Below are 25,163 nucleotides of genomic sequence, written 5' to 3' on the forward strand. Positions count from 1 at the left end.
GGAATAATTACATTAGTCAATGAAATTACCTCTTTATTCCAGAATAAAACACCCAAAACAGTGCACTCTGCCTCTAAGAATCATGAGTCTGCTTATGCCGTAGTGGTAAAAAAATACTTACAATGTAGTTTGCTTTTATTAAGAGATGATACTAGTTGATTATAAGAATAAAACTTGTCCAGGAGAGATATGATTCTTATAAGAGGATTCAATTCCAAACTATATATTTATTAATATGTTGGTATATTTTCCATCTAGTACCTGGGTAATGAGGTGACCTTGCCCCACTTCTCGATGCAGAAGCGTCGCAGGCCGTTGCTTCCCCGTAGGGCAGCGAAGCCTTCGTATGGAACGCTGGAGGTGCCTGTCACAAACTGCAGCAGCCGCAGTCTCTGCTCGTTGTTGAAGCGTTCCACCGCACCCCAGAACCACCGCATCACTATGTGGCCATCATGGTAACCTGGGGAAGGAGTCATTATGGTTCATTGGTGAGGTCAGTGTAGGTGTAACTGACTGGTACACAACCCTTATCCTCACTGCTTTGTATTCTGCATCAACCGTACACACATGTGGTTGCTACACACGGAGGGTGAAATGGATTGAGTCAACCCCTTATTTAGTGTTTGAGATATGTGCTTATTAACTGCAAGTCATTGTCATTACTATTAATACTGTGGACTAAGAAGCTAGCTCTCATTTTGAGATCAAATTTAATGTTCACCACTTTCTCTCCATTTTGAAAGTTTTCACTTTAAATGACAAACTGCAATCTAAACAGGGCGCTGTTTGCTTTGGAGGCTGTGGTGAGAAGGGTGACTGCAGGCTTTCCAGTCCGGCTTGTGATACTATCCATCCACAGCAAACTGACGTCTTTGCCAAACGAAAGGGCAAACGGCTCCAATTGTGCAGATGATGAGTTTGGCCAATTAAGAGCTTAGCCATAATGAGAACCAGATGAGCAGCCTGGCAGCTGGAGCACGGCCTTCTGGGTGATTAATGAGTTATGGACCTTTATGGGCATTTCGGGGCTTGCCGGACCCTCCGCCACATCTGTCTGTTCAAAGGAGGCAGAGAGAAATTGCAACGGCGCTCATGATGTGGCCGTAATCAGTTACAGACGCACAATCTCTTATGTCAGGTGACATGGTGCGTATGCGCTAATGAGGCCATGAGATGGATGTTCCGGCATGTTTTACTTGGCGTTGACCGCTCTGTGTCATTACTGTACTGTACCAGGCCTGTCAGTTGGAACATATAGACTCTAGTACTTTGTTATGCAGAAAGGGACACATTGATTTATGCTTCCAAAAATGTAGGTTTTACATTAAACAGCATGACTGTCAGGGACAGCTTTTCGACCATCACTTGGTCTTTGTCAGTCTTTTTACACTACTGCTTTCTTTCCTCCCCTGTGTGGTCTGCAGCACTGTCAGTTTCAGTTTAAACTCTTAGAAAAAAAGGTGCTATCAAGGTTCCAAATGAGTTCTTCGGCTGTGCCCATAGGAGAACCCTTTTTGGTTCCAGGTAGAAACCTTTTTGGGTTCCATGTAGAACCCAATAGGGTTCTACCTGGAACCAAAAAGGGTTCTTCGAATGGTTCTCCTATGGGGACAGACAAAAAACACTTTTAGGTTCTTGATAGCAGCTTTCTTTCTCAGAGTCAATAGTACATGTTTTACTTTAGGAAAAAAAAACGTTTTCCTTGGACACTTCACAAGATGACTATCCCAGAACAGAAATAGAAGCACTCAGATATCTGCATTGATTTTTACTTTCTCACCTCCTCTGTACTCTGTGTTGGTCCTCCAGTCGTTTAGGTCGATCTCAGCCGTCCCTGCAATGACCAGCTCCAGCTCTCTGGCATCAAACACCGACACCAGACGAGAGTCTACCACCTGGGGCCAGAGGAGGGTTGGAGTGGGGATTAGGGATGTCAATAGATGATTGCCGGCTGTTCCACAAATGAATGGAATTCATTTGGCAATGGTGAGATGGAATAATGTCTCTGACACTTCCTCTAGAGACCATACCTTCCTTTGGCATTTACAAATCAAAAGTGACTGGATAGGTGTACGCATCATGATAATGGGGAGGATCCGCCATATTGCTTATACCCATCCTATTCTTTCAGATCTGCAAACACTGACGGGTTAGTAGGGGTTAGTAGTAGGTTTGTGCTGTACCTCATAGAAGCCTCGGACCAGGGCCTCAGTCTGCTGCACCACCCCGCGCTCTACCCTCCACTTGGCCATGCGCTCAATGTACTCCTTCTTGTTCTTCTCCGTCACCTGAAGGTTGGAGCCACCCGACTTTAGCTCCCGCTCCGTCACCTGACACAGGAAATGACAAACAGGAAATTATGTCAGAGAACTGTATTTATGAAGGCTGCGTGGTGTGGGGACCATTTTGGGCTAAAATAACTGTTGCTTCGTTGACCTCCCGACAAAATATGTACTCTGGTGTGGTGGGTAGGTGTTAACTTCGAAATTAAACTTTTTAAAGTGAAACTTCCAACACATTTCATTCTGTCCTGGGCAGAATGATATAATCATTTATTGATAAAGTATTCCATTTCCCCAAGTTACAACACACTACAAAGTGCCAGGTCAGGCTAAGCAGAGACAGTCAAAGCCCTAGTGCCTCGTGGCCTACCTCAGACTGATCCCTGAGACTGACCCCTAACAGACTGACTCCTAACTGAGACTGACCTGGCCAAAGACCTCCTCATTGACGGTGAAGGTGAGGTCCAGGATGTCAGTGATGTCATTTTCCTTCATCCACTGGAGACTCTGATGGAACTCCTCATCCAGATACTCCAGATCACTCAGGTCTGTGGATCTGGGGGAACATCACACATTGACTGGTTGACTGATTGATATGATGTTACAGTAGGGATTCCTTTTAGTCGACGTGTAGCAGATACATTGTACAGGGAGAGGTGTGTGTGGGGTAATTGTACAGGGAGAGTTGTGAGTCGGGTAGATTGTGGCACAAGACGTGTGTGTGTGTAGGGTGAAGAGGGGTAATTGAGGTACAGAAGTAAGGATGTGTAGGATAGATTATGGTACAGGTGTGTGTGGGGGGTATATGGAAGCAAAAGGGTGGTCAATGCACTCACAGTCTGAGGAGGGCCTTGTAGAATGGTCGTGTGAAGAAGGCATCCAGCAGATACTGGTGGATCAGGGCCAGGCCTAGAATACGCCCACTGAAGCGGAACCTAGGAAGGAAAGGAGACGAGGAGAGGAATCCACTTTAGACTATTGAGAGGCAGGCCATGGTCTTGGACAGGACAAGCTGCATAAACTTGTCTTTGTCTTCCAAAGGTAAAAACTGTGGAAAAGCGCTATCAACTGTTCAGGAAAGGGTCTATTCTCAAGGAATGATGGATGTTGTTGGTTAATGGTATAATTGACACTAATTTACTTTCAACTTGTGACTGGTAATTAATGACTCGGCAGAGTGCCAACTGCCAAGTTATAAACTCTACCCTCATTGGTTCAAGTCCAGCTTCCAATGACAGGCTAATTGGAATGCTATGGCAACCATTTTGTGTCCATGAAGTAGTTTAATTTCCGGTGACAATGAACTGAGCTCACAAGGCTGCATTTCCACTAAGAGTAAAACAGGGAATATCACAGGGTGTTGGCTACATTTCACAGCTTAAATCAGTTTCTCCTCTATAGGTTTTAGTTTTTCAGTCTATGCTATTACATTATTCATTTGCCTGAGTACACAAGTCATTTGCGCTGTTGAAAACCAACAATCCTTGTACTATTCCCCACTGCTTCAGGGTTGACACAGATGGTCAATACATCATACTGGTACATCATACCATGTTTACTAGAGTGTCATCGTTATGTTTGTGTCAAGGGGAATATTAAACAATGCTTGGTTTTACATGACTCCCCTAGTCCCACCAATAAAATGCTAATGAGCGATAATAACCTCTAGACAGTTTGATGACCTACACCAGTTGCACGGTGATCATAAAATCCTTGGTCCTCCTTGGTTAAAGATGCACAGAAACCAACTGTAAAACCTCTGGTTTTATTAGTATTTTTATTAATTAATAGTCTCTTGGCTAAGCCTCCCATGAAGAAGAGATTCATATCTCATTGGCTGCATTTACTCAGGCAGCCCAATTTGGATATTTTCCCCAATTATTATAGGTCTCTCTTTATGTAGTGTTGTGGTGTCTCTCTTGTCATGATGTGTGTTTTGTCCTGTATTTTTTGTTTTAATCCCCCGTCCCCGCAGGAGGACATTTGCCTTTTAGTAAGACAAATAAGAATTTGTTCTTAACTGACTTGCCTAGTTAAATAAAGGTTAAATTCATCTGATTGGTCAATAACCATTTAGTGGCAAAATATCAGAATTGGGCTGCCTGTGTAAACTGTGTAAATTACCAACTGATGAATTGGTTTACAATTACCATCATAAACATAAAAACCAAAACATTCCTCTTTCCACTGTGGCCCTGTTAAATACCTGTATAAAAAAGTAAAAAATACGATAATATGCTCTCTTAGGGTATCAGTCCTCACCATTCCAGATGGTTCTCAACGAAGGCAGACATGGGGCTGATCTGGACGGTGTAAGTGTCGTTGGCTGAGTACTCAAACAGGCCGTAGTAAGGGTTGAATAGCTCTTGGGACAACAGGAAGAAGAACTCCCTGGAGGGGCCGCTGTAGTCCAGCCTAGAGACGGGGGACATGGGGGATGCAGTTTTAAAAATACGGCAATGGGATCAATCCCACATGTACATGTCCACTTCCATTCACACACATGCACACACACACACACACACACACACACACGCTTACCCCTCCTCTCCCAAGAAGGTGATGTAGAGCTTGTTCCTCTGCAGCTCCTTGCGGGAGTAGGCCATCACCTGGTTGAAGGTGCCCTCCAACAGGTGGTCTCTTCTGATGATCAGTCTGGGACAATAATTAAATGATTAGCAAACTACAGTTCCTGTACAGACATGCTTATCTCCTCTCATCACATCATCTTACTGGGTCTTATAGAGCTACTCAGAACATATATATAAATTCAGACATAATCCACAATGCTACATTGCATATAATTACCACCAGGGGGTGGGTATCAGCATATACACTCAAGCATGTGTCATACACACACACACACACAGACAGACTTACTTGATCTTCCCTGGCCCCTGGCCATAGCCCTTAGCTTCCAGCTTCCTGTAAAAGTTGCGCAGTTTGGCTTCAAAGTCTCTGCGGTATGGAGCCGGAGCTCGGGCTCTCTGTAAGCCTGCCAACACACACACACGCACACACACACACACGCACACACTCACAGAGTGAGTGATAGCCATAATTTACATCTAAGCTAATACAACTGCAATCAATACCTTATACATACATAATTCATGGACCTCAAGACCCAGTGAAAAACACAGGCACTTATGGTCAGTTGTTAAGAGTTCAAAACCTTCCCCAGTAGAGTAGCTGAGCCAATGATCATCCTTGTTGTTGTATTTTTTGGGGTCACGTTTTGATGCCTGAAGCACTTCCACATCCCTAAGGAGGACCTGGTGACCGTATTCACCATCTAATGCACAGTGTACATCCGACCAGCGGTGGAATATGCTGCCTCAGTGTGGCATGCAGGGCTAACCAAGTGACAATCCGATACCATCGAGAGAGTCCAGAGAAGAGCAGTTCTTATCATCATTGGCACATTTGTGATCCATCAGTCAACACATTTTTTGACCTGACTTGAAGCTAGCCCGAGTCAGGCCAGCCTCAGTTCAACAGAGCAAGGGAGGAGAAAAGTACTACTCAGATGCATGCACCAATCTGGGCCTACCATCACTTCACACGCACTCGCAGGGAAAGTCTCTCGGTCCTTTGCAAGATTACATTTTAAATCTGACCCGTAGCGCCGTATCCTCCCACTTCAACGATCGTCTGTGAGCCTACACCAGACCTGCCCCTCAACTAAAATGGAACTGATCCACTGCAGGTCTGAGCATTTCTGTTGCACCGCCATCCCAGCCATGGTTCGCCTGCTGAACAGTTGACGATTAACATAACTTTCTGTTGTTTACTGTATTTTAATTTGTATTGCCAATTGTAATATTCAAAAGTTGTATTCACAATTCAGTATGTTGCTGACATTTGTACTGCCAAATTCTGTTGAAAAAGCAGTAAAAAAAACTTCTCTCTTTTCTCTCGCTCAACAAAGACCAAAGGGAGAGAAAATGCAGCATCATTCCAATCCATGTTTGCCTCCCTCCCGCTGTGGCCCTGCTCCCATTCATCCATTAATAGCTCCTCTGCTCTCATCAAAAAATAATAAGAACCCCTGACACCTCCTCATGGCCTCTTAACGACTCTATCAGCTCATTAACGCTGCATGGCCATGCTCTAATGTAGCACAGCAGGGCCTTTCATGGGGAGTGGTGATCGTAGTGTCAGGATGCTAGCTGTTAGCTGCTAGCGTAGCACCAAAGATATTTATAACTAACCCAAGATATACTGAACAAAAATAGAAACACAACATGCAACAATTTCAATGATTTTACTGCGTTGCAGTTCATGTAAGGAAATCAGTCCATTGAAATAAATTCATTAGGCCTTAATCTATGGATTTCACATGACTGGGCAGGGGTGCAGCCATGGGTGCCCCTGGGAGGACATAGGCCCACCCACTGGGGAGCCAGGCCCAGCCAATCAGAATTTTTTTCCCCCACAAAAGGGCTTTATTACAGAGAGAAATACTTCTCAGTTTCAACAGCTGTCCGGGTGGCTGGTCTCAGATGAGCATGCAGGTAAAGAAGCCAGATGTGGAGGTTCCGGGCTGGTGTGGTTACACATGGTCTGTGGTTGTGAGGCCGGTTGGATGTACTGCCAAATTCTCTAAAATGACTTTGAAGGTGGCTTATGGCAGAGAATTGAACATAAAATTCTATGGCAACAGTTCTGGTGGATATTCCTGCAGTCAGCATGCTAATTGCACTCTCCCTTAAAACTTGAGACATCTGTGGCATTATGTTGCGTGACATTTTATTGGCCATTAATTGTCCCCAGCACAAGTGGCACCTGTGTAATGATCATGCTGTTTAATCAGCTTCTTGATATACCATATCTGTCAGATGGATGGATTACATTGGCAAAGGAGAAATACTCAGTAACAGGGATGTAAACAAATTTGTTCACAAACATTTTCGAGAAATAAGCTTTTTGTGAGGCGTATGGAACATTTCTGAGATCTTTTATTTCAGCTCATGAAACATGGGTCCAACACTTAACATGTTGTAATTATATTTTTGTTCAGTATACTGTAGTTCATCTGTGTCGTTTTTAGTGGGAGCAAATTAAGGATAGTGGGCAGAGCCAAGGACGCGTAAGCGAGATCCTATTGGCGCGTTTTAGCATGTACAGTACATTGGCAAGAAAAAGTATGTGAACCCTTTGGAATTACCTGGATTTCTGCATAAATTGGTCATCAAATTTGATCTGATCTTCATATAAGTCACAACAATAGACAAACATAGTGTGCTTGAACTAATAACACACAAATTGTTGTATTTTTCTTGTCTATATTGAATACATCATTTAAACAGGTTGGAAGGTTGGAAAAAGTATGTGAATCCCTTGGCTAATTGGAGTCAGAAGTCAGCTAACCTGGAGTCCAATCAATGAGACGGGATTGGAGATGTTGGTTGGAGCTGCCTTGCCCTATAAAAAACTCACAAAATTTGAGTTTGCTATTCACAAGAAGCATTGTCTGATGTGAACCATGCCTCGAACAAAAGAGATCTGAGAGAACCTAAGATTAGGAATGGTTGACTTGCATAAAGCTGGAAAGGGTTACAAAAGTATCTCTAATAGCCTTGATGTTCATCAGTCCACGGTAAAACAAATAGTCTATAAATGGAGAAAGTTCAGCACTGTTGCTACTCTCCCTAGGAGTGGCCATCCTGCAAAGATGACTGCAAGAGCACAGCGCAGAATGCTTGATGAGGTTAAGAATAATCCTAGAGTGTCAGCTAAAGACCTACTGAAACCTCTGGAAAATGCTAACATCTCTGTTGACGAGTCTACGATACGTAAAACACTAAACAAGAATGGTGTTCATGGGAGGACACCACGGAAGAAACAATTGCTGTCCAAAAAAAAAATGGCTGCACGTCTGAAGTTTGCAAAAGTGCACCTGGATGCAAAATATTCTGTGGACAGATGACACTACAGTTGGGTTATTTGAAAGGAACACACAACACTATGTGTGGAGAGAAAAAAGGCACAGCACAGCACACCAACATCAAAACCTCATCCCAACTGTAAAGTATGGTGGAGGGAGCATCATGGTTTGGGGCTGCTTTGCTGCTGCTATCATCAACGGAAAAATGAATTCCCAAGTTTATTAAGACATTTTGCAGGAGAATGTTAGGCTATATGTCCGCCAATTGAAGCAGAAGTTGGGTGAATCAACAGCACAACGACCCAAAACACAGAAGCTGTCATGTGTGCTCCCTCTCCGGCCTCTAGGTCACCAGGCTGCTCGTTATGGTGCACACATGTCACCATCATTACGCACACCTGCACGTTGTCAGACTCACGTGAACTCCATCACTTCCCAGATGACCTTCTCTATATTTGTCACTCCCTTTGTTCCCCAGGCATCATTTCTTCCCCAGTTTCTTCCCCAGGCATCATTGTTTCTGTTCCAGTTTCATGTCTGTGCATTGTTTCATGTTTCATTTATTGATTAAATCACCCACTCCTTGAACTTGCTTCCCGACATTCAGCGCACATCATTACAGAAGTAAATCAACAACAGAATGGCTTCAACAGAAGAAAATACGCTTTCTGGACTGGCCCAGTCAGAGTCCTGACCTCAAACCAATCGAGATGCTGTGGCATGACCTCAAGAGAGCACTTCACACCAGACATCCCAAGAATATTGCTGAAATTAAACAGTTTTGTAAAATGTAATGGCCCACAATTCCTCCTGACCTGTGTGCAGGTCTGACTACAGAAAACGTTTGGTTGAGGTGGTCAACCAGTTACTAAATCCAAGGGTTCACATACTTTTTCCACCCTGCACTGTGAATGTTTACACGGTGTGTTCAATAAAGACATGAAAACGTATAATTGTTTATGTGTTATTAGTTTAAGCAGACTGTGTTTGTCTATTGTTGTGACCTAGATGAAGATCAGATCAATTTTTATGACCAATTTATGCAAAAATCCAGGTATTTCCAAAGGGTTCACATTTTTTCTTGCCACTGTATCTGCACATTTCAAATAAGGAACACACTCTCTGTGAAGCGTGTATGTGCAATAATTCAATTCGCCCTTGCACTACCTATAATATTTTTTTTTACTTTAGCAAAGCGCCACAAAACTTAGTGAACTCTGTTCGTAACAGATTCCAGGTTTGGGAATAGAGAACTGTATTGCGATCTGGCTTTTCTTCGATGAGAAAATCAGCAGAATGTCAGCCCAGTTCCATCCCGCTCCATACTCTCCCACTGCCGGCCACTGGGCTTCCTCTCCTCACCATATTACATCAGAGGTATTGATCTATGGTGTGATATTTAAGCAATAAGGCCTGAGGGGTTGTGGTCAATATACCATGGCTAAGGGCTGTTCTTATGCATGATGCAAACCGGAGTGCCTGGATACCACAAACCCTCAAGGTGCCTTATTGCTATTATAAAATGGTTACCAAGGTAATTAGAGCAGTAAAATACATGTTTTGTCATACCCGTGGTATACAGTCTGATATACTACGGCAGTCAGCCAATCAGCATTCATGGCTCGAACCACCCAGTTTATAATGGATTCTATTTCACAGTGTAATTATTCATTCATAACTGGCGCTAGGAGCCCACAGTATGGTCTGACTGATATTTCATAGCCAGTGTAATTATGGGTATGTTATCTTTGTAAAGGCTGAGGATAGAATGTTGACACCATCAACCCAATTGCTCATTTAAATCACTCATTGTGGTTTGCATTGAGTGGTGCTTGGGCTTCGAGAGGTGACTGGTTGTTTCCCTTAATGGGACTAATTCATAAGTGGCACTTGTTATGACTTGATTTGATGTGGTTCTAAGGATCCTGATTGGCTTAGGTCCTTAGTGCAGTCCGAGTGGTTAACCTCACTTAAATAAATTATGCCTATTTAGACATGGTTTGGGGTATTAAGTTAGGAGGGATTGGTGGTGGCCCATGAGGCTAGAGCCCTGTACTTGGTTAGCATGCATGAAAGCTGATTGGCTGGTCAGTGAAGTTAAACGTGAGGGAAGACCCACCTGGGGAGTTTTGTGGCGAGGATCCGGGTGAGCAGCGGGGCGAGAAGCTGTACCCCGGGTGAAAGGAGTGGGGTGGAACATAGGACATGATTTCCTCCTCAAACAAGCTGCAGGGGAGGGAGAGAGAGGGAAAGAGAAAGAGAGGGAAAGAGAGAGAGGGAAAGTGAGGGAGAGAGAGAGCTTTAAAGGGATAGTTTACAAATTCCAAATGGTCCAAATGTTATGGACACCTAGAAAGTACTAAGTATCAGGTCTTTATTCCATTCCATTTCGTGAAGGAAATTATCCCTGCATTCTTTACAGAAACTGTCTGTCGATCATGTAGATGACAGGGTTTGCTCTCCTCACAAACATGGTAGACAGACTGTAACAAAGACCAATTCTGTCAGGCTGGGTCTGTGAACTATAAACCAATCAAATTACGGCTGCTGGCTGGTCTGTGGACTATAAACCAATCACATTACGCCTGCTGGCTGCTGGTTGTGGGCATGGGTATATAGGCCTAAAGTAATACAGTGTGCCCATGTGAAGGGTGTAATCGGATTGGCTGTGAGACAGACAGTGAATGAGCCGTGGGACAAGATGCTCTGGGTTTACTGTAATCTAGCCAGCGTCCGGCCAGCGGAGCCCCGCAGAACCAGCCAAAACAACCATCTAGTATCAACAACAACAGGGTAAACAACACTACCTCAGTAGAATGACCAGGTCAGCATCACAAGACAGCTTCTCCACCCCCTGTGAACCTTCCGTCTTGATGTAGTGGATCTTCTCCCTGATTGGTTGACAGAGTGAGGGCAGTCAAACATTCAGCCAAATTGTGACCTTAGAATTCTAAGGTTCTGTCGGCAAAAAGAGGATTCTGAGATTGGCTTTAAAGAAAAACTCACTGTACTGCCCTGCCTGTTCACACGGACTCTGTTAATACTAAGAACTTCACCCTCACACAGTAAACTGGATCCCTTGTAGTCACACTTACAAACTACAACATAAAGGCTTCATAGGGCATTCATAAAATAAAAAAGGAATATATATACTTCACAAATAATTTATAAACCAAGTCATAGTACATAAAAAGTGATATAAAACATTATTACCGAACGTATTTGTTCATAACGTAAACACAAAAAGGTATAAATACAAACTCATGAAATTGGCAAAAAAATATAATATATAGAGGATCACCTTAGTACATGGTTCCTGGTCAGGCTCGGCTGGCGCTCTTGAAGCATCTCAAAGATGTTTGGCTGGCGAAGGAACGTCACTATCTTGTCATTGTAAGCTGTGGTGAGGGGGAGACAGAGGGGCAGGATGGCATTTATTGAGATGACTCATGTATTGGAGGCAGCTCTGCAGACTGGTCACCGGCTGGTAAAGTCACAAAGTCAGAAAATCTGATTTGAAACTTAACCCTGACCTTAACCCTTAACCACACTGCTAACCCTAACCTTAAATGCTGGAAACCTGATAATATTTTTACGATATAGACCATTTTTAACTTTGCAGTTGGCCCACGTTAAGTTCTGCCTCCGGGGCAAGATTCATGACAATAAAGGTTAACCTGGACAGAGGGCAGGAAAGTGAGGCGCAACACTATCTCCCTTAAAATGATAGAGTCAATAAAATGATGATTAAAACAAAGTGACCTTTCTGTCAAATGGCATTCATCAGACAGAGAAACTGTGGAGACAGAAGACATGATGAAGTTAGCTCTGGTCCAGGGTGTTATAAGCAGCTTGCTGATGCTGAGGTTCAGAATTAGCAAGCTGCATATAAGTCCTTGGACCAGAGCAAGAGTATGAGTGATCGTGCTGAGATACTTCCTTTGGGTTATTGCTATTCACCCAAATCACTAAAATAAGACTAAAATAAAGTGTTACATCCTGCTTAAATATTATCCCATGATACTTTACATTCCTTTTAAATAATTTTGTTGAATACTATATATTTTTTTAAAAAAGAAGAAAATATTTATTCGATACAAACGAATGTAAGAAACGGATGGATGTTGTGTTAGTACTCTGTGGTTCCAGATAACTTCAAAAGATAACAGTCACTTTATAGTGTGGGTAATGATTCAAAATCCACCAACAGATGACAGAGTGCAGGCAAGTGACTGGTCGCACATCTTGTCCTCCATACAAGAAAATGTTCCGAGAGAATGTCACGCTGTCGTTGCTCAACACACATCTGGATAACTTACTGTATGTCTAAGTGAACACAACTACCCCATTGAACCCGTTTCCGATGGAAGACGGCTGCCCGGTTAAAACCGCCCATCACTCTGTCCTAGTCCTGACATGACTGAGGAGAGGAGAGGCATTCTGTGGCACTCTGGGCTTTGTAATTACAGCGAGTGCTGTGCAGCTCAACCGCACCAGTCGAGACGTTACAGATGCGGGAGGATGAGAGGGAACCATAGACTTACATGAGGGGAATGAGGAGGAATGTCAATTCCTATGGCAAGCCAGCGTGTCTTTGAGTGCCACACCAGCTGTGGTGGCTCGGGCCGTGTCTGAGGCCTGGCTGATTCAGGAACAATTTTCAGCGTAATTAGGACAGAGAGAGAAAAGGAGGAGTCTCTCAGGGGACGAGATAGAGTCACGCAATCATTGTCCTCAGCAAAGAGACTCTCCAGTGAGACAAGCTGTATGCTTCTGGTTTGGCCCTCACTAGAAACACTTGGGGTGGATCAGTTGGTAGGAGGGTTGGGTTCTTGCATAGATCACCTACACTGAATACCGGTACGCATGTCGTCAAGACCATTTGGATGAAAGTCTGATAAATGCCTAAACACAAACAGACAAAATATGTGTGACTATGACGAGCACGAGGGTCCAAGTTTTGTAAAAGTTACCGCCACAGCTGAACAATATGGACTCTGCTGCAGCACTTACATGGTGCACCTAACGGTGTGGAGTCGGGGTGGTACTGGCTGCGTATGGCGGCTACCAGGCTGTTCCCAGGTCTGTGAATCAGGGAAGCTACTCGACTCCGGGACACATCAGACGCCTGGGACAGACACCAAAAAGATCATCATCACTGTGATCCTCATCGTCATAATCTCAATCATCAGCTCATAGAAGACATTAGACGAGTCTACTATTATGACTACTATACGACTCCCTTAGTAATGACAAATAGACCGTTCAATTCCATTCCAAGAGGATTCTCTCACCTCTCCAGCACTGTAGCTGCGTAGTCTCTGCAGGTGCTGCCTGTGGGTCAGATGGTTGGGCAGACGGCCGTTCTGTAAGGGGATCCTGGGGTCAATGAAGGTTGTCGCCCGGCTGTTGTGGTCCACGAAAAACGACTGGAAAGAAGAGGAAAACAATGTCAAACAGAGATTTACATGAACAGGACTTAAGATGAAGTATCCAGGGGAAAGCCACAGCCATGGTACCTAAAGTTTCATTACACTTCACCATGGCTCAAGTATCTTTCCACTGTGGCTAGACATTATAGGTGGAATCCTGACTTCAGATAACTCAAGCTTCTTATTGACAATCAACTATGGAATCGGGTTACAATCCGAATCCCTCAGAATTCTTAGCTTCATCATTTATCATTTCAGGACTAAGCTCCATCTCTCAATTATAAACTACAACCTAACTATAAGTGCATAGACGCGTTTTGGATAAGTGAGCAGACCGTTACCTTGCCCTGTGGGTCTGTTTTGATCTCCCAGCCTCGGGGCAGCTCTAGTTGTGTGTCGGCAAACTTGTTGAGGAAGATCACCAGGTCTCTGTTGTGCTGGTAGCGCTCAAAGTTGCGTGCGTCCCGCCGGACCTTCAGGATCATGTGCTTCAGACAGGTACTGCTGGTGAATATCCGGTAGGCACCCTGGGATAGCGACACAGAGAATACATTACATTACAGGATGTGGTGTGGTGTGGTTATACTGTGACAGTGGAAAAATACCCAATTTACTGGCTTGTAATGCTTCTGAACGCTATTGGAGTCATTGTGCACAAACAGCGCAACTAACGCTCTCTCCACACAAACGTACCAGGCTTTATTACATAAACACTAAAAGCACGGCAAAGTTTCAATCAAACCATAAAGCTTGTGTTTACAGTATTGTACAGCATGCTTTTAGACACAACCCTGAACTGAAATAGAATTTCACAGAATCCGCAAACAAAGTTATCCGATCGGGTGTACTTAGTAGTAATACACACTATTTGACCTTTCCATCAGATCAACTATCTACAAACTCCTTTCAACCCAGGGGAAGAATTTCTCCCTCTCTGCCTCTCTCTATCAGTTGACAGGTCACGTCCCCACCTCTGTAACGGCTTCCCTTGCTTTGGCAGGAAGTTGCAGCGAGCTCCAACTCCCAACGGTCAATGAATCAATAACCAGACTCTATAAATAGATCGGCCATCGGTATGGAACAACGCCGTATCGACCCAACCGCAACCGCTGGGCTTAGTTTGATGAGGTCATGACCGTGAGAGGACCATGAAGTAACTGTTGGTGGTAATACACACCGTTTACCAAGGCAAAAGCAGGGTGACATTATCTGGAAATAGACCTGAAGTGCTCAGGGATATGACCTGTCCTGTGCTGTGCTCTGAGGGAAGATGGTGAACGGGGGAAACTGCACTGAACAAAAATATAAACACAACCTGTAAAGTGCTGGTCCCATGTTTTTATGAGCTGAAATAAAAGATCCCAGAAATTTTCCTAAAGCACAAAAAGCTTATTTGTCTCAAATTTGCTGCACAAATTTGTTTACAACCCTGACAGGTGTGGCATATCAAGATGCTGATTAAAGATCATGATCATTACACAGCTGCACCTTGTGCTGGGGACAATAAAAGGACACTCTAAAATGTGCAGTTTTGCCACACAACACAATGCCACAGATGTCTCAATTTTTGAGTGAGTGTGCAATTGGCATGCTGAATGCTGGAATGTCCACCAGAGCGGTTGCCAGAGAATTTCATGTTAATTTCTCTACCATAAGCTGCCTCTAACATTGTTTTAGAGAATTTGGCAGTACGTCCAACCGGACTCACAACCACCGACCACGTGTATGACGTTGTGTGGGTGAGTGGTTTGCTGATGTCAATGTTGTGAACAGAGTGCCCCATGGTGGGGTTATGGTATGAGCTGGCATAAGCTACGGACAATGAACACAATTGCATTTTATCAATGCCAATTTGAATGCACAGAGATACCGTGACGAGATCCTGAGGCTCATTATCGTGCCATTCACCCGCAGCCATCACCCCATGTTTCAGTATGATAATGCAGAGCCCCATGTTGCAAGGATCTGTACACAATTCCAAGAAGCTGAAAATGTACTAGTTCTTCTATGGCCTGCATACTCACAAGACATGTCAACCATTGAGCATGTTTGGGATGCTCTGGATCAACGTGCACAACAGTGTGTTCCAGTTCCTGCCAATATCTAGAAACTTTGCACAGCCACAGTCATCAACTCTATGCAAAAGAGATGTGTCGCACTGCATTTGGCAAATGGTGGTCACACCAGATACTGACTGGTTTTCTAATCCACGTCCCTTCCCTTTTTTTTTAAAGGTATCGGTGACCAACAGATGCATATATGTATTCCCAGTAGTAAAATCCATAGATTAGGGCCTAATGAATGTATTTCAATTGACTAATTTACTTATATGAACTGTAACTCAGAATAGGTTCTTGTGATAGGGCAACAAGGTCAGTGTTAACATGTGCTGTGTCATCAGGTACAGTGGTAGGATCGAGGCGAGACAGAGGTGAACTGTGTATTTCAACAGAGACCAACATACTGTAGGAATCAAGCGCCAGTTTACCAGGTGTTTACACACTGTAGCAAAGTTTGATTTATTCAGAAGGGAATTAATCACTGGTAGGTTATCAAAGGAAAAACAGACAGTAAATAAAGGTTCAACTGACAGTCAAACATTACATCCAAAGACCTAAACTATCAAAGGACTATTCCTATTTGAACAGCACTTACGTAGTTGGCGTGTAGGACCGTGAAGAACTCTGGGTGGGTGACGAACTTAACGGCAGGGCACTGGAGGAGCAGGGTGATCTTCTGGTTGCTGACAGGGGACGAGGGGCCCTCTCTCCTGGGCTCTGCACACAAAAGTAGGCAATGCGTGTCTAAATATTGAATAATATATGTACAATATGCATGTAATACTGTAGTACCACATACCTTGATCATGTTAATACCATATTAACGCCATGTCGGTCGAGCATGGAGCTTGCAATGGGTCATGGGTCTGATTTGAATGGGGCCACTCATACGAAAAGGTATGCATACACTATTGTAAGCGTCAACTAGATGGCATATTCCATTATGGTTTAGGTAGAGGAGTGAGATACACACCAATGGCCTGTGGTGGAGAGTCTGTTTCCGTTTCCGTGCTGACACTTCTCTCCAACCTCCGTCCACCACACTCATCCTCCGTCGCCATGGTCCTCTGGATGTTCTGGTACCTGGAAAGGAACAGGGAGTGACATCACTGTACGCCAGTACACCAACCAGGCACCTTATTGCATCGAGGCACTTTTACGGTCAACTCTGTTGACTTGATCTGCTACTGTACACACTCGAGCAGTAAAAGTAGAAATGAATCTATACAGTACTGCAGCTTTGCACCGTTTTGTCATTGATAAACTAAACGTTATACTTTCAAGATGCAACCCACGTCAAAGACAGCATCCACCTTTCTTAAAGCTGTAATCCATAGCAGTGGAACTGCCAGGTCCGTTTGCAATAGAACTGGGTAATTTCTCATCTCTTATTATTCATTTATTGGTCAGTGGGTGTCCCTTGTGGCATAAAATTAGGTCAGTGTGTGGAAGGAGAAATTAGTTTATTTCTGAAGGTGTGTGTTCTGAATCTAATGTGGGAAAATCACTCTGGAGCATTAAAGACAAGGGGGCCCTCAGCGACCGGGAGCCAAACGATGGCTTCATTGCATCTTCACAGATTTAAATGTGTGTGTGTGTATGTGTGTGTATGTGTGTATGTGTGTGTGTGTGTGTGTGTGTGTGGGGTGGGGGGGGGGGGGGGGGGTGATTGTGTGTGTGAGTTATAGAAAAACAGACAATGAAAAAGAGCGATTGTCAAATGGGAATTTAGATTGGAATTTAGGATGCATGCCCAGGCATGTCCAGTAGATGGCAGTACTACACAAACATAAGAGTAAACTGATGGCTTACCACAGAGGGGATATCGCATGACAAGTAGGTAAAGAGCACATCACTGAGAATCCAACTGGTCATCACATCGTATGACTAAGGCAAGGCAGCCTAAGAGATATTCAATCATGCATGACCCATTCTGACCATCTTGTGCACTGAAGTAGATCCCCGTCACTGCTCTCGTCCTCTCATCCCCCCTTTTCTATCCCCCTTTCTTTATTACCCTCCCCTGTCTCCTCTCTCCATCCCCCCTTCTCCGGTGCTTCAGGATGCCCATGGCCAGGAAGAATGTGTACAAACACTAATCTGTTCCCTGTGCTGTGGGATTACTAAATACAACATGAAATGTCTTGGCACTTATTTATTTACCTATTTTAACATTGCAGTTGGGGCAGCGGCCAGTTGTGAGTGAATGTATCGATGTCCTCTATGTGCTTGTGTATGCTGGACTGATGCTTTTCAATGTGCATGATGATGAATGTGCATGTGTATGGTGATGCCAAAGGGAAAAACATTAAAGTTCGATTCCATTCTATTCTCTCAACCCCAAACAAGACCACAAACCACCCACACAACCCAGAAAGTGAGGCATCACAATAGACCCCTCCCCATCCTCCTCTACAACCCTCTCTCAACCCCATTCTCTCCTCCTCTAACCTCATCCCCTCTTTCTCCCAACCTCACCTTCTGTTGAGCTGCTCCATCTGCTGGGTGGAGCTGGAGCGCTGGATGCCGTTACACTTGGAGGCGGCGTGCGTGGGCCTCCGCCAGGTGGTGGTGCGGTTCACATGGTCCACGTAGAAGACACGTCCGTGGCTGTCGATGCGCGCCTCCCAGTCTGCACACACACACAGGAAGTACAGAGAGAGAGAGGGAGGGGGACACAGAGAGGGAGATGTGATCGTAATATGACAGAAAAAGAAAGGAGAGGAATTGAAGGGAAAAGAAGTTGAAAGGGGTTTGATTAAGAGATCTAGTAGTAGCAAAAGGGAAAGCTGAGTAAGGATGGAATGTGAGGTTTGCTTTGGGAGATGATTGAAGCTGACAAGGGGTTATTGTCTGCTGTGGTCAGCTGGCTTTGGGATCAAAGTAATCTCACGGATGTCGATATTGTATTAAGCAACTAGCTATATGCTTCACACCCCACGACAGTCAGCAAGGTTGCTAACATCAGACATGAGTTGGACGCCTAAAGGTGCATGTACAGTACATCCCTGCATGAATGGCCCTCAGTAAATGGTAAACACATGAGCTTAAAGTAATAAACTACGTCCCAAATTGCACCCTATTCCCTATATAGTGCACTACTTTTAATGAGAATCCTATGGGTCCAGGTAAAAAGTAGTGCACTATATAAGGAATAGGGTTCCATTTGGAAAGCAGACTTGTCAGCTTTGGCGGTCCCTATAGGAATTACACATACATACTGTACATCCACAGCAACAGAGGACCCTTGCCCACAGATTTACACATTAATAGTGAACGTGACCGAGAGCCAAAGTGCCACTTCACCAGCGTGCCTGATGACACATACTGGCAACCATGAAGTGAAAATACAAGGGATCCTTCCTGACCTCTTAAAAATATGATTGAGATCCTGTGTTTAAAACTTGGAAGTGCTTCTAAATGGCATCTGTTGTTTGTGAGACAGGGCTGATGGCTAGCTATGATGCCATTAATGAGGTCTACAGTTGTAGCCAAGGACCAGCATGTAAAGTAATCTCCCAAAACCACTTAAGCCTCCGTCTCAACACATCCATTTAGCCTGCTGTACATCTTTCCCCTTTCTGTCATTCCCTTTCCCTGTCTTTCCTCTCTCTTCTTGAAACCCTCAGGGTGTTCAGAAGCTGGGCCTCACCCTGGCCAAATCTCTTTCCCTTCTCCTCCCTCTGTTTAATCATCATCTGTCTCTCTGTAGCAGGGCATGGCAGTGGGTGGGGCACAGCAGTGGGCGGGGCACATCAGTGGGCGGGGCACGGCAGTGGGTGGGGCACGGCAGTGGGTGGGGAATCATGGTGATGGGATTCACTCTGAGATTAGAAACCTGCTGGTTTTCACAACACATGGCACGGAGTGAGGGAGAGAGAGAGAGATCATCTCATCTGACACCCACCCACCCAGGAAGTGGATTATAACCCACTAAACGCACAGCAGTACAGCCTGCTAGTAGAAGCAGCAGAAAATATCCTCACCCCAAAATCAAGGCAAAGGTATTGAAATGGAACGTATCGCTCACGAGACAATGTTGCATCAGTTGTATACTACTGTATTCAGACTGGCAGAATCATGGGTAGTGTAGTCAGTGCTGTGGCAAGCAGACAGAGAGAGAAACAGAGAAACATGCATACAGGATATTATTACTGTGGAGGGAGTTACTTTGAGTCAGCGTGGAGAGATGTGGGTATTATCACTGCACTGCAGAGTAGAGCTGAATATTCAAGCCTATTTGGGGATGTGGATATGTCTACTTGAGGCTGTAAGGTGCTTACGTTAGATATGAGTGCTTTGGGAGATGCACGATTGAGAGGCAGTTACTGTCAGAGATAGTCTGTAGTTTGGTACTGTTTTGAAGAATGTGTGTGCGCGCATTCACGTGTCCTAAATACTAACACAGTATGAGTCAGTCTGTGAGTTGTGAGCATATTAACAACATCTCCTGACAGAAATATACCTCCTCGCTGCAGCTCCTCTCCATCCCTGCTCTGCTTATTCTAATGAGCTGGAATAGAGTCCCTCTTGGTGCAGCAACACTATATTTGTGGCTGTCGGATCTCTCCCCGGTAACTCTCCACTGATTTGGTTTTTGGAGGCTATTTTTAGCCATTTCATAGTAAAAACCAAAGCTCAGCAGGGCTTCTGCTGGTGTGACATTGCACCAAATCCCAATATCAACACAGAGAAAGACCAACCGAAAAACAGGATGAATTCTCTGCTCACAGGGGAAGAGAAACTTGAGTAAACAAATAAAAAAATGAAAAGCAATGTAAAAGGGAAGAGTGAAATATTTAATCGTATTTTTTTCTATTGTGAATATTTTTCATTTTGCTGCAATTTAACTTACAGAAGAGTTCACAAGGAACGATGTCTATGTTAGCGATAAACTACATTTTCCAGCTGCAGTCACATTCATCTCTTCTCTAGGGTTCATGGAACTTGTAGTCCAACAGACCTTAGCGTGAGGCGAACCCAACAGCCTCTACTAGCATCAGACGCCATGCTGATATAAATATAGACTGCCTCTCCCGCTCTGCCTCTCTTGTGCCTGTCACTATGGAAACGATGGTGGTGAGGGCTGTGGTGCCTGATGTGTGAGATGTACAGCACCCCAGGATGCCACATAGTAGCATATACTGTAGTAGCACCTAGAAACCCAATCTGGCAACCCATGTGTAGTAACACCTTGGACATAAAACGCCAGGTCTCACGACTCCAGTGGGACCAGGGGGACCAGAAATGACTGTTCTAGAAGGTCAAGTCACTATGGCGTGAAAGGTCGTACAGAAAACGTCAAGGATGGATCAATGTACTGATAGACAGAGAGATGGATAGGTACCACCAGAATGGTGTGTCCCTCGCCATTGGAGAGATGTTAAGAGAAATGGCTACATGCACATCGATGAATGCGACACACATATCAACGCACACGGGCGCGTGCACACACAGACACACGACTCCGGGGTAAGAGTAAGGGTGGTGAATGATGTTGGAATTCTTACTTGGAGGCAACGGTTCATCAACAGTTGGGTAATGGTGGGTGTCAGGTCGCAAAGCAGGAGGATGACCGCATGGCAAGTAACTATCTCCTATATAGACATGGGAGGAGAAACACAGGGGAACCTGTGAGCTAACAGAGGGGAGAAATGGTTGGTGAACGTAGACATGTATCCCATATATCAGCTCACATCGGATATATGTCAGGGGACGAGAAATTGGAGGAGAAAATGCAGTTTCAGTGTTATTGAGAGTTTTTTCGCCAGGTTGGAGACTTGCTTTCGCCGGGTTGACCCCAGCTAAATAAATCAGGAGGTAGAAAAGTAAATACCTGTGCAGAATGGATGCTGTGCCACTGAAACTTAATGATGGCGCATGGTATTTCTAGGGCACTCTACCCAGCCTAGAGGGACCACAAAGTAAACACCATCTTACAGTGACCAGAGAGAGTGAGCGAGAGATTGAGATAGAGAGACACATTGTATGGGTGGTGTGGGCGTGACTTTTTTCAGTTCCCAAAGTGCAGTGTGCGTGGCTGCTACTGTATGGCCCTATAAAATCTGTTTTATTTCTGGCCTGATTCCTTTTTGATTTATCTCCCTTTGGTTTTTCCAGGTGAAATATTTAGCTTTTTTTTTTTGCTCTTACTCTCAATATCATACAGATTTTTTATTGTTGTATTTTTTGCATTTTTTATTTACCCCTTTTTTCTCCCCAATTTCGTGGTATCCAATTGGTAGTTACTTGTCTCATCGCTGCGACTCCCGTACGGACTCGGGAGAGGCGAAGGTCGAGACACGTGCGTCCTCCGAAACACGACCCAACCAAGCCACAGTGCTTCTTGAAACAATGCCCGCTTAACCCGGAAGCCAGCCACACCAATGTGTCGGAGGAAACACTGTACACCTGGCAACCGTGTCAGCCTGCATGCGCCCGGCCCGCCACAGGAGTCGCTAGAGCCTTAGACCACTCCACCACTTGGGAGACCTCAAAAATCAGACGTTTTTAATTGAAAAACAACAACATTTTAAGTTCTAAGTCCACAACTATGTTTAAACCACATCAGGAGACCTTTTAACGGGTTACTCTTTAATGCAAGTGCGCACCAGGAAGAGGCCGCTGTTTGGTTAAGCAGTGTTGCTGTAGCGCTCATGTGATTGCAGAGTTTGCAAAAGAAATGGCCACTGGATTGATGCAAATAATCATGTTATCATTCTGCCAGGTAGGCATAGGTTACTTTGTAGTTACTGGGGCGGCAGGGTAGCCTAGTAGTTAGAGCGTTGGACTAGTAACTGAAAGGTTGCAAGTTCAAATCCCCGAGCTGACAAGGTACAAATCTGTTGTTCTGCCCCTGAACAGGCAGTTAACCCACTGTTCCTAGGCCGTCATTGAAAATAAGAATGTTTTCTAAATTGACTTGCCTAGTTAAATAAAGATAAAATAAAAAATTGAGAACGTTTTTGGGAAAGCCTTTCCATCTTTACGAGAAGAAGGTTGTCATTAGCATCATACCGCTAACGGCTACATACGCGCCTACATGCACACAGACAGGGGCATTCCTGCGCCGTTTCAGAAAACTGCATAAAAGTACGAATACCTGATGCATTTTGTTCCTGTCTTATGATTCACTTGGGCAAATGAATGCATAAAATTGTTTACGTTGAAATCTAGTTGATTTCATATTAAGTTCACTACATTTTTGAATATTCTTCAATTCCGTTTTAATGTTTTGGATTCCGTGATTCTGTCCTCATTCTCCGCAACTGGGATTCTATAAGGCCCTGATACTGTTCCGTGTGTGTCTAGCTATTGTACTGTGTCTGTGTGTGTGTTATTGCACAGAGCGGGCGCTGCTATTTAGAATGTCAGGTAAACGGCAACGGAAGCTCCCAGTGCTGTACACTAACAGGAGTGACTGTTAGCGTGGTGGATCAGTGGGGATTGACTTGGTTCTGCTTGGCCGGGTTAGTACAGTAGTGACTGTTAGCGTGGTGGATCAGTGGGGACTGACTTGGTTCTGCTTGGCCGGGTTTGTACTGAGTACGTTGTAGCTGCAGGTACCTGCACGCCTTCCACCCACCCACCCCTTCTCTCAGTATTCAGCAGTGTGTGTGGTGAGCGTACTGTGTGTCTGTGTTTGTGTAGGATTTATCTCCCACCGTATAGTATCTCCGTCCATAAAGAGGTACTGTACTGTCAGGCCTCAGAGAGAGGGAGAGCAGAGAAAACGTCAAACAAGTGTCAAGAGAAATTACAGATATAAAAACGCCACATGCCCCCCCTCCCAACATTACCCATTTTCTCTAACAATGATAACAATAGTCAGTTACCTAGGTGACAGAAGTTCTGAACATTTTTTCATTAGCAATTCTAATTAAGGAAGAATGACTTTGAAGTGTACATGAGATGAAAGGAGAAAGGTATAAAACACAGGCAGGAGTCGCGCCGTGCGCTGATCGAGCCATTAAATGGGGCCTTCATTTATTAGCTCTGAATTGTGACCTACATTGCGTATCGTGTCTAATGAGAGTCAACATGTAAAATACGGAACACTTGTAGTAAAGCTTTGGAGAACACAGGAGTTCAGGTTGAAAGAAGACAATGCATTTTCAGTGTATACCCTAAAAACAGCCAACAGACATAACGACCCTTTGAAGGTATGTTGCTCAGCAGCAGCAATGTCATCGTGAACGATGTAAATGAAGCTGAATTGTGGACTCGCTTGAACAGAACTGTTTCAAATTCAAACGCAATCTGTAACCTGCACTGATTATCTTCCTTATCTTTACTTCAACACAACCCAGCCTCAAACGGTTGGGCATCCACTTTGTGTAGCAGTGTTTTCATCCAGTAACTGAACCAGTAACTGAACCATTAACTGAACCAGTAACTTGACCAGTAACTGAACCGGTAACTTGACCAGTAACTTGACCGGTAACTGAACCGGTAACTTGACCGGTAACTGAACCGGTAACTTGACCGGTAACTGAACCGGTAACTGAACCAGTAACTGAACTAGTAACTTGACCAGTAACTGAGCCAGTAACTGAACCGGTAACTGAACCGGTAACTTGACCGGTAACTGAACCGGTAACTGAACCAGTAACTGAACTAGTAACTTGACCAGTAACTGAGCCAGTAACTGAACCGGTAACTGAACCAGTAACTGAACCGGTAACTGAACTAGTAACTGGACCAGTAACTGAACCGGTAACTGAACCAGTAACTGAACCGGTAACTGACCTAATAACTGAACCAGTAACTGAACCAGTAACTGAACCAGTAACTGAACCAGTAACTTAACCAGTAGCTGAACTAATAACTGAACTAATAACTGAACCAGTAAATTGATCAGCAACCTGACCAGTAACTTAACCAGTAACGAAACCAATAACTGACACCGGTAACTGAACCGGTAACTTAACCAGCAACTGAACCAGTAACTTAATTAGTACCTGAACCAGTACCTGAACCATTAACTGAACCAGTAACTGAACCAGAAACTGAACAAATAACTGAACTAATAACTGAACCAGTAACTTAACCAGTAGCTGAACTAATAACTGAACCAGTAACTTAACCAGTAGCTGAACTAATAACTGAACCAATAACTGAACCAGTAACTTAACCGGTAGCTGACCTAATAACTCAACCAGTAGCTGAACCAGTAACTTAACCAGTAGCTGAACTAATAACTCAACCAGTAGCTGAACCAGTAACTTAACCAGTAGCTGAACTAATAACTGAACCAATAACTGAACCAGTAACTTAACCGGTAGCTGAACTAATAACTGAACCAATAACTGAACCAGTAACTTAACCAGTAGCTGAACTAATAACTCAACCAGTAACTGAACCAGTAGCTGACCTAATAACTCAACCAGTAGCTGAACCAGTAGCTGACCTAATAACTCAACCAGTAGCTGAACCAGTAACTTAACCAGTAGCTGAACTAATAACTCAACCAGTAGCTGAACCAGTAACTTAACCAGTA

General features: G+C 44.2%; 1 protein-coding gene across 5 annotated transcripts in view; it reads right to left on the reverse strand.

Annotated features, from left to right (window-relative positions):
• The window catches only part of LOC129859263 (E3 ubiquitin-protein ligase HECW1), an 82,383-nt gene that overhangs the window by 6,285 nt on the left and 50,935 nt on the right, over nucleotides 1-25,163 (reverse strand). For 3 of the 5 annotated variants that reach the window (XM_055928805.1, XM_055928806.1, XM_055928809.1), the window contains 18 exons: nucleotides 21,175-21,261; nucleotides 18,143-18,296; nucleotides 16,638-16,747; nucleotides 16,260-16,381; nucleotides 13,946-14,131; nucleotides 13,467-13,601; nucleotides 13,186-13,300; nucleotides 11,474-11,570; nucleotides 10,980-11,063; nucleotides 10,292-10,398; nucleotides 5,163-5,277; nucleotides 4,824-4,937; nucleotides 4,545-4,697; nucleotides 3,119-3,217; nucleotides 2,709-2,838; nucleotides 2,184-2,330; nucleotides 1,781-1,895; nucleotides 262-460 (listed from right to left, as the gene is read on the reverse strand). In XM_055928805.1, coding sequence (XP_055784780.1) covers nucleotides 262-460; nucleotides 1,781-1,895; nucleotides 2,184-2,330; nucleotides 2,709-2,838; nucleotides 3,119-3,217; nucleotides 4,545-4,697; nucleotides 4,824-4,937; nucleotides 5,163-5,277; nucleotides 10,292-10,398; nucleotides 10,980-11,063; nucleotides 11,474-11,570; nucleotides 13,186-13,300; nucleotides 13,467-13,601; nucleotides 13,946-14,131; nucleotides 16,260-16,381; nucleotides 16,638-16,747; nucleotides 18,143-18,296; nucleotides 21,175-21,261 — 2,269 coding nt within the window. The remainder of the gene's footprint in view (nucleotides 1-261; nucleotides 461-1,780; nucleotides 1,896-2,183; nucleotides 2,331-2,708; nucleotides 2,839-3,118; nucleotides 3,218-4,544; nucleotides 4,698-4,823; nucleotides 4,938-5,162; nucleotides 5,278-10,291; nucleotides 10,399-10,979; nucleotides 11,064-11,473; nucleotides 11,571-13,185; nucleotides 13,301-13,466; nucleotides 13,602-13,945; nucleotides 14,132-16,259; nucleotides 16,382-16,637; nucleotides 16,748-18,142; nucleotides 18,297-21,174; nucleotides 21,262-25,163) is intronic. The other 2 variants (XM_055928807.1, XM_055928810.1) reach the window with 1 other exon arrangement.

This window comes from Salvelinus fontinalis, chromosome 7, assembly GCF_029448725.1.
Source record: "Salvelinus fontinalis isolate EN_2023a chromosome 7, ASM2944872v1, whole genome shotgun sequence".
NCBI classification, from domain to species: Eukaryota; Metazoa; Chordata; class Actinopteri; order Salmoniformes; family Salmonidae; genus Salvelinus; species Salvelinus fontinalis.